This window comes from Phragmites australis, chromosome 16 (assembly GCF_958298935.1).
Source record: "Phragmites australis chromosome 16, lpPhrAust1.1, whole genome shotgun sequence".
In the NCBI taxonomy this organism is placed as follows: Eukaryota; Viridiplantae; Streptophyta; class Magnoliopsida; order Poales; family Poaceae; genus Phragmites; species Phragmites australis.
Genome location: NC_084936.1, coordinates 1495280 through 1505381, shown reverse-complemented (window position 1 = coordinate 1505381; position 10102 = coordinate 1495280). Strand labels below are relative to the sequence as shown.

Sequence of the window (10102 nt, the reverse complement as noted above, 5' to 3'; positions counted from 1 at the left end):
CCTGGCAGCGAGCACAGACAGCCAAAGATGCGGTGCGCCGCCCGCTCAATGGACATCCCACGGGCCCGTTGCATCCCAGGGTCCGTGGACAGCTTGCGACGGCCATGGTGCTTGCCAAAATCGTGGTAGCTGCCGTTTCCTTGCCTGGAGGAGGAGTTGCTGCCACATATTTGATTTTTTTATAAGACTATATTTGATATGGATCCTTATTTTTCTATTATAACCCTAACTTTAATTATTATTTATTTTATTTGGACTCTTTATTTAGATATTTTGCTTCTCAAACCGTGTAGAAATCGAACATCTAATTTTTTATAGTTTTTAATTCCGAATTTAGGTATTTATTAATCATATTTGATATGGACTCTTTGGTTTTCGGATTTAGCTATTTATTAATTGTATATGATATGGGCTCTTTGGCTTAATTTAGACGGTTAGATGTTTATAGTAATGAGTGGTTTAGATTTTTTTTTTCAGATTAATGTGTTAATTTTGTGACCTTGAGAGCGAACGTGATGACTCTTTTTTCTCTTTAAATAATAATATAATAGATAGATAGATGACGGAGTATTACTAATCATCTTCTAGAACTGACCAAAAATTGACGTGAAGAAAGACCTAGCTATTTCAAGGTTGATAAGGTGTGGATGAAGCTATTTCTGGACCAGGAAGCAGGATATGCGTTTTGAGACGAACTAGCTGAACAACTTAATGCAACATCAGGGTACAGATTATATGGCGCTGTGCGCTCACGCTTCTCGATCGGCGAAGGAGGCAGCGCTGCTCTGGTCTGGATCGGAAGGAAGACGCAAAGCGGGGCGGCGAACTAATGAACTCGAGTCCGGCGCGTCCTGTGAACGATCTGGTGCATCTGGATTCACTCGGTCGTCGCTCCTTTTTTTTCTTTTGTTTTTTAAATGCAAGTCGTCTCCTCCGTGCTCCCACGTTGTCCCTTCTTCTTCCACCAAGGTCAGCTGGTTAATTCATCCTGCACCAGCCTCTTCTCAGCTCCTCGCCGGCCGCCGCCGGTCGATCGGTTTCGTCCTGCAGTTGGGGCGTGCGTGGAGTTGCTGCTCTCTTCTCCGGTTCTCCGCTACAAGACCAATCATCCTGTGACTGTGAGTTTCCTTCCCTAAATCTTTTTTACGAGAACGTGTTCCCTAAATCTTTCCAGCTCGGCTTTTCTTTGCACTCGATCGGTTTAATTCTTATTGACCATGGATAATCTAGGAGTCATCTATATGAAATTTCCGCACTCCATCAGTTTTCCCTTGCTGATTTACTTCTAATTTTCTTTCCCGTCGAGGGGGTGGGACTAAGTGCTGCGTCTCATGTAGAGCAAAACTTGGCCATTCTTTTGGTCACTGGTCAGTTCCTTGGACGAACATGGCAGAGGCGAGCACCCAAAGGCGAAAGCGAAAGCTGGAACCGCGGTCCGGTGTGTGGGAGCACTTTAACCGTTTCACAGATGACCATGGGAACGACAAAGCGGAGTGCAAAAGTTGCCGTCTGGTGCTCAGCGCAAACTCTAAAAACGGCACGAGCAGCCTGCAGTCGCACGTCAGGATATGCAAATGCAAAGGACAGGAAGCTGCCGCCGTAGGGGGACGACCGCCGCGGCCATCTGCTCCGTCGCACTCAGATCCATCATCTCACCGCGATGCTGCTGGACTGGAAGAAGAAGAAGAAGCCAGTAAATATCTCGCTCGCATGATCGCATTGCACGGATACGACTCGTCGGTCGTCGAGGACGACTACTTCAGGAGCTTCGTGCGCCGCCTCAACCCTGAATTCAGGGTGCCCTCGCGCTCTGCCATCGAGGAGATTTGCGACGGTATCTTTGATAAAGCAAGGACGGATCTGTTCTACAGGCTAAGGTGCTCCCATGGGCGGGTCAGTTTAGCAGTGGGTAGAACTGAAACCATGGAGGGGCAAGTTCTATATACAGCATGCCACTTCATTGATGATGAATGGAATCTTCACAAGGTTGCCATGGATGCTTATGTGGATGTACAATGGAGTGGCTTCTATGGCCCATTCTCTGGAATGCCTGAGCTTTGTCTTAATTCTGATCAGTTTCTATATTTTACATCCATTGATCATGTGCTTGATGGTATCTCAGGGCGTGGTATTTTGGATAGGCTGTTCATGATGGCACGGGGTAAAATGGACGGCATTATTCACCCCCAACTGATGGATTACATAGAGGAAAAAATTCCTAACGCCTATCCAAGGAGGAGAGAACTAATTAGTACCACCTACATGGACGAGGTGCTTCACTCCATTGCTCGACGCCTTACTCTACGTCCAGATTTCGATCTAGAAATGTGTTTAGAGTCAGGCGTGCAGGATTTACATGTGACTAGACAAAAACGCCAGCAGCTTCTTTCACAACTTGGTCTAGATTACCTATGGATATACGGTGAGCATTGGTATGCGTGCTATTGTTCTTTGGAAGTTCTTCGCAAGGAAGGTTCGTCTGCAATTGCAGGCATAGACTCTGAATTCGTAGGACTGTTGTGCAACATTTGGGGGAAGATATATCGTGCCATTAAAAGAATTTCAGCCTCCATCTGTCCCACGTCAAATCTCTGTCTTGCAGAGTTGTTTAATGTGAGGGAAGTCTTGCAATCTGGACTAGAACGGACTGCTCGGGACAATGCAAACGTTTTCATCAATGGACGGTGTCTTAGCTTTATAGGTGGCAAAGATGTTGCAGATGTTCTTAAAGATGCAATGGACACTTTAGACAGGAGCTTGAAAGATTCATACCTCGTATGGTCTATACCGCTTGTACTGGATCCCCGGTACAAACTCGGATACATAGAATTCGCCTTGAGAAGAGCATTTGGTCCTAATGAGGCAGCACGCTACATCTCCGAGGTAACAGGACAGATCAAGAAGCTGTATGCTGATTACATTGAATATGATGGTGGAATCAATGGTGCAGATTCAAGTCTTGTCTTCGCGGCGGAGGCCGTTGACAGCGCTGCTCCATTAGAACAAGCATGGGACGAGCATTTCCGTTCACAGGATGGCGTGGCTGAAGTTACTAGTTGCCTGGATGCCAAGACGGAACTTGATCGTTACCTGGATGATCGTCTCGTGCCTCCGACGACAGAGGGTTTTGACATTCTCGGCTGGTGGAAGGTTTACAGCTCGACGTACCCGGCGGTGGCTCGCATGGCGATGGACTCTCTCGCCATGCCCACATGCAGTAAGCTTTCTTCTAAACAAATCGCCCACGTCAGGAGCATTTTTCGCGGTTATTCCAAGGAAGAGTACAGACACTCTATGCCAAAATGTAACTAGTTCATGAAAAGGGCGAGAACGTCTTGACAACATTCACCAGTTTGCGTAGCCATCATCATTTATGTTGTTGTCCGTAAACAGTCTTGTGACAGTTCTAGTGATTGCATGGCGAAAAAAGCTGTATGTATGATCAAACACAAGTGACGAACTATCCTGTTGTAGAAATGTCTGCTCTTCATGTGTTGGAATCATTTGTGGCTTGTACATTCCTCTCATGTGTTCCCCTGTTTTCCATAATTTATTAAACCGTGATCACCATGGTGGATCCACCAGTACAGAATGCAGAGCAAGAACTTCAAACGTCTTTTAGTATCAGCCTATATCAGGTATACATGAACTAGCTAGCCCGTGCAAATTACGTGGCTAGATTTCTTAGAATTTTTTTTACTACTATCTATCTGTGTGTATGTATTGTTTCTTACTCCCTACGTAGTCATTAAAAATAAACGTAAGTATTCATCATTGCTTACTTATTACAAATTTAAGTAAAAGAAGAATATCACATGAAATTATAAAAATACATATAAATGGTGCATTACAAAGGAATTCACTTTTTTACTATATAATATAGGGATGAAAATAATTTTAGAAATTATCTTAGTGAATTTTACAAGATTTTTAGAAATTTATTTAAGGCCATAACAATTGCTAGAAGTTATAAAAGTAGCTTTTTTTGGAGAATTTTAGTTTAAATTTTACATAGGATTTTTTTGATGAATTCAATTAAAATGGGTTGCACATAAATTATGAAACACGTACAAAAACTTTTAGAATTTTTGGAGTAACAAAACATCACTGTTTTGAATAGAGAACTGTTTTGAATAGAGAAGTTAGGAGGGAAAATTGAACTTCGGAGTACTACCGCTAACCGCTGTTCGTTGAGAGGGCTCTAGTTTTGTAATGTTTTCATGAAAAATCTATTTATTTAAATTTTTAATTGAAAGAATATAAAAATAAAAAAGCTCAGCTACTGAGTACTGAACTCTTCTTGGCGTCTGGGCCAAGTTAGGCTCTTGCCGATTCGGCCATCAGGTCGTCGGCTCTTGCCGCTTGGGCCATCGGGCGTTGGGCTTGGAGCCTTGGGTTGTCAGGAGTTAGGCATTGGCGGTTGGGCCAACAGAGAATATGACATATAGTTAAAAAAAATTATAAAAATTTAAGTGTACATCTATGAGCCCACATGGGCCCGCTCGTGTCTTTCCTATTGCTGTGACATATATTATTGTAGCAAATAAGTAGTGGTTAAACATTGCGTTGTGCGTTCTAGTTCAGTTTGCAAAAATTCCCTCAGCTTAAACAACTCTGCAAGACAAGTCCATCCATGAGAGCGGCTTAGCCTGGAAAACAAATCCGTCCTTGCCTCATCAAAGAAAAGATACCGTCGCACATCTCCTCGATGGTGAGGATTGAGGCTTCCCACAAATCCCCTGAAGCAGTCGTCTATTAGGAGTGACAATGGATTGGGTCTAGTTTGGGTGGAGAAAAATCACATTTGATTTGAAACTGTCGGAGGATGAACTTCTGTCGCAGGGATCCCGAGAGGCCCCTTTTTAAAGATTCGGCCGGGGGATGATCTTAAACAAGTTCGTCGGGGAAATAAATGAAAGCGGAAATAAATGCAACGGCCGGTGGTGGGGGATGATCGACCTAGTGTAAAAAGAAATAAATGCACCGGGGTTTAGACAGGTTCGGGCCGCACGGGGGCGTAATACCCTACTCCTGTGTGGATGCAATATCCTTCCTTGAAGGGAATCCTTCAAGGATGTATCTGGTTACAAGGGTGTATCGTCTAACAGAGAGCTTGAGGCTCCCCTGTTCTAGCTCTACTCGAGCTTGCTTGTGGTGTTCTTCGGTGGTTCTATCTCGGTTTCTTCCGCGGTTCTGAGTCTTTCGGGCGTTTCTGTTCCTCTAGGTTTTCTCTATCTCGGGTTCTCAGGTGTCCCTTCCTGTGCTATCCATCCCTTCCTTTTATACACACGCCGACCTCGACTTACCCCAAATGGGAAAGAGGGGGCGCGAGTTCCAAGACGCCACGGAGAAAGGCGTCATCATTCCGTCCGGGCGAAGTGACAGGGGCGGTGGAAAAACGCGGCGCGCATCCGACCACCCGCCACTGTAGACGTCCCGGCGCCGTTGAGAGGGCCCACCGGACGGCCACAGAGGCACCCGGTGCGCCCACCCTGTCTTGTTCTTCTGCCAGGGCAGGGTGGCAGGCGGAACGCTTTGATCCTGGCAACGTTATCCCGAGATACCCCGGATGATACGGGACGGGACCCGTGCAATTAATGGACCCACGCCCCTCTGCCAAAGCATGGCAGGGACTGACACTGCGGCGTGGGCAGTTGGGAATGTCAGGATGTCACGATGTCAGGCCGCGCATGCCCATTAAATGCAGCTTCGGACCTTTGACTGGCTGACACCTCGCCGACGGGTCCTTCCGGGTCGTCGGGGCGTCGGGTGATCTTGCGCGAACCTTCGGGGAACCGAGTGCTCGGGGGCTGCCATGTGCAGCCCCGAGCACTCTCTCCCGAGCACTCCTGTAGAACCTTCGGGGAACCGAGTCCTTGGGGGCTGCCACGTGCAGCCCCGAGCACTCCTGTAGAACCTTCGGGGAACCGAGTCCTCGGGGGCTACCACGTGCAGCCCCGAGCACTCTCTCCCGAGCACTTGAGTAGATCCCTCGGGGAACCGAGTCCTCGGGGGCCGCCACGTGCAGCCCCGAGCACTCTCTCCCGAGCACTTGGTTGTTCGGCCCATCGGGGAACTATGGTACTCGGGTGTGAGCGGGCACCTCCCCGAGCACTTTCTTCCCGGTACTTGGACTCTGCGGGTCATCGGGGAACTGGGGTGCTCGGGGATCAGAGGCTGTGGCCCCGAGCACCTTCTCCCGGAACTTAGATTTTCCTCATCCTGCAGGGGGGACCTCGCGGGATGGTGACACGTGGCGGACGGCCGGCCTACTCTCGGGACTCAGGGACCCCTGGTTCCTGGTACACCAACAGAAACCCACCAGCTTCAACCCAATTTGATTCCAAAATAACAAACGGGCGGAAACTAGCATCTGAACCTGTGGACGTCGGGTGTCCATCGGGTTTTACCTTGCCAGAAGAAAAAAAAACACATCAACAAAACCATCTCCATGAGTATATCAAGAATTTTTCAGACATAGCGATGGTTTGAACAGCACAAACACTAAATAGGCTTAATCAAATCACATTTCAGTCAACAATTAACAAAAGTCCAAAGTATTAAGCATTAAGTAATAACTAATAAGCATAGTTCACCACTTCACCCTCTGTATCACAACATCAAATAATCCTTAGTTGAGCTTGCTAAATAACAAAAGATGCACGTTCTACGGAAGTTAAATTAGCAAATTGCTGTAGTTCACATGCATCGGCAAGCTTCCTTGTCCCGATTCTTCTAAATCTCGCCCAAACCAATCCGCATAATCTCGAAAACAAACCTAACCTAATTTCCAAATTCCGCACCCACACCATCAACTCAGAATCCAACGAATCTATCTCCAAACTACAACGCAAGAGACATCCACGGGCAAGAATAGCAACCACAAGCAAGCGAATTGCACAGATCAAAAATTACTAGAAGGACTCACATTCACATCGTGACGCTAGAACGCAGCCCTCACGAGTCCTCTGCTTCTGTCGCCCCCCTCTGCCCCCGCCGCCACCATCGCCACAGTAACCTCCGCAAGCAGCACAGTCGCTCGCCTTCTCTCCACCTTCGCCACCTCACCGCGCCGTCGTGCGTCTGGGGATCCCGTCCGTTCCATCGGCGTCGGCTTCCCCAGTAGGGTCATCCCCCTTGAACCCTAATGTCACTCCTTTCAATTCAGGCCTCGTCAGGTCCCCGCGCTCCGGGGCGGACCTGCCGGAATGGGCTTCTCTTTAGCTCCTCCTCTGCCTCCTCTTTGGCTTCCGATGTGTCGTCAGCTTCCCGGTCGTTGTCCAACCACAAGGAGCCTAGAACCACCAACGCCATGTCGGTCCCTGCTCTGGCATTCATGTGTCCTCTGCTGGAGTGGCGACGTGACCTCCGACAACTGGCTCATGCGGCCCCACCGCCTCGGCCCACGGCGAACCTACATCGTCGTTCGTCCGTGGATGGAGACGGCTGGCGGCTCGTCGTGAAGAAGTGTCGGCGGTAAGACCGGGTTCCGCGGCCGCCGCCACCGCCGTCCAGGGCGGTGCCAGCTGATTTGGTTGGTCGCTGTTTCAATTGCTTTTCCACTGATAGGAATCCGTCCCGTTGCCTGCGGTGCTGACAGGAAGGTCACTAGGCTCGTCACTGCAGGTGCCCTCACTCTCCTCCGGACATTGCTGGGTCGTGTAGTTCCCAGGCCTCGCGGGATCCTCTTCAGGTGAGGTTGTTACGGCAACCTCGCTCTGTCGCTCTGCCGCCCCAGGCGTATCCCCCCGGTAGCTCCCGTGGTGTCGCCGCCTAGGCCATCCCCCACGCCATCTGTTGTGTCATAGTCCATGGGGGAATCTTTTTCGGCGCCTTCCATCTGTGTGGCCAGTCCTCCACCCCCGCCGTCACTACCATTGACGCATTCCTCGCCTATGCATGGTTCCCTTCAGCGTCGGCCACGACATTCCTTATGCTTTATCCCCTGGTCTGAGGAGCTACTCCTGGAGGAAGGCAAATTATCTCTGGCCCTGGCGGTGCTTGTGGTGGGCACTAGACTACCGGTGTCCTTGGAGAAGATCTGGTCGTTCCTAACGAACTTTTACAGGATTGATGATGACGCCTTCACCATTCACCATGGTATCATGGAAGATTTCCTAGTCATCTTCCACGACCAGGCGGCTCGGGACCTCATTCTTCAATCCCCTATGCCTCTCGGGTCATCATTCCAGCTGAGGTTCCACCCATGGCAGCGTCAGTCATTGGCGTCCTCGAGGACGCTGCTGTTCCGTGTCCTGCTTGAGCTCCGAGGGATTCCGCCACATGCTAGGAAATTGTCCACGGTGGAACATATACTCGGTGCTTCGTGTTCAAACATGCAGCCGACTCCGAACACTACTGTCGTTGATGATTTATGCCGTTTTTGGGTGGTCGCTTGGTGCATTGACCCTGAGTTCATTCCGGCGAAGGTTAGCCTCTTTGTGCCGGAGCCGGTGGAGGAGTATGTTGAACGCGGCCTTTTCCTGCGCCCGGAAGAGATCATTCACTCCAAGCATTTGTGCCTCAGCTACAAGGTCTCCATTCACATCATGGAGGTTCAAGATTGGACCCTGCCTTCGGATTCCTCAGACAGTGGAACTCCGCCGGATACATGGCACATCGATGGCGATGGGTGCCCCGGCTTCGAGCAACGCAGCCGTTCCAAGCCATGGCCAAAATGAACGCGGTTCGAGGATTCATTCGGTAATGGAGATGATGACAGTGGATGTGTCGGGGGTGCTTCTGATTCGCTGTCTGATCCGAGTGCCGCTCGGCATGTCGCTCCCTTGCCACCGGTGAGGTCGGGGCAGGTGGGTTGTATGCCGACCATATTTTGGTCATTTGAACGGAATGGCGAGTCTGAATTTGTCGGGGGAGGGGCTCGATGCGGGCCTAAAACAACCTCTACCATTTGCAAAAGTTAAAGGAGAACCACCTTTGTCAGCGCCGCGCCAGACTTCCATCCAAGAGTCTGAATTGATGTGCCATATTCCTGTTGTTACATCTGTTCCACCTCCGGTCTCCTTCGACCCCATGCTTCTGGAAAGCACACCTCCTCCGGCTCGTGAATGCCATGATGCTTCGTTGGATGGACTCGACATGACTTGGTCTTCTGTTGCGCTGCAACCTCATACCTGGGACCCCATGGTAGGTGAGGCATTACGGACGCATCCGTGCTCTGTTCCTCTTCTGCGGTCACCTAGGCGCTTTGCTGTTTCCATTAGTCTTCGGACCGGCCCATTGCGTTGCAACCTCATCCCCTATCACTTCTTTTGGGCCAGCCCATTGCGATGTTTGGCCTGGCCCGGTCGCCTACCAATCGGTTGATGGGGCTTCTCTAGCACTGTCACAGCTACAGGACCTCCATGCTAATCATGTTGTGCCTGCGCGCGCTCCCTCAGTGTCCTTCTCCGGAGGATTCAAAGCCTGTGTGTGTTTTCCCACCGGAGGTGCCATCGCCTATCAATCTAGATCTGCAACTGCGCTCTTCCTCGGTAGATGTCTTGCCGCCTACCTAGGTTTCTGTTGCGGTGCCTGGGGTCAGTGCAGTGGTGTCTAACTTCATTGCCGCGGTGAGTGCTCCAATCTTACAGCTGGTACTTGCCACAACACCGCCATATAGACGTCCACGTGCTAACGTTGTTCGGGAAGATGCTGATGTGTTAATGCCTCGCCATAGCAAGCGGGTGGCCGCGCTGAGGTCGAGGGTGTCCAACCCGAGAACCCAAGCACAGAACATGCTAATGCGAAGCTTCGGCATCACCTCTGAGACCCAGCCGCCGGACGTTGCGGTGCTCACTAAGAGCTCCTCCTCCACAAACTCCCTAGAAGCCACTTTGGCCGCCTTCTTGGCCATCTTGTCGCGGTTCTTCTTGAAGAAGGGTTTCTTGTTCTTCTTCTTGTGCTTGTTGTAGTTGTGGCCGTTGTCATTCTTCTTCTTGATCTTGGGGCAGTTCACCTTGAAATGAGTGGTATCACCACACTCAAAACAAGCACGAGAGCCCCCTCTCCTCGTCTCTTCTGTTGTTATAGAAGCGGGTGAACTTGTTCACAATAAGAGTAAGGTCCTCATCATCCAATGCATCCACATGCTCCTCTGTGA

The 10102-nt window shown here is 49.9% G+C and overlaps 1 protein-coding gene across 1 annotated transcript; it reads left to right on the top strand.

The window, feature by feature from the left end:
- The first annotated feature begins 982 nt into the window (after positions 1-982).
- On the top strand, positions 983-3462 carry LOC133896064 (zinc finger BED domain-containing protein RICESLEEPER 1-like). The gene is made up of 2 exons (XM_062336576.1): positions 983-1118; positions 1338-3462. The coding sequence occupies exon 2, from the start codon at positions 1387-1389 to the stop codon at positions 3310-3312; it is 1926 nt and encodes a 641-aa protein (XP_062192560.1). The 5' UTR covers positions 983-1118; positions 1338-1386; the 3' UTR covers positions 3313-3462.
- Positions 3463-10102: the final 6640 nt, after the last annotated feature.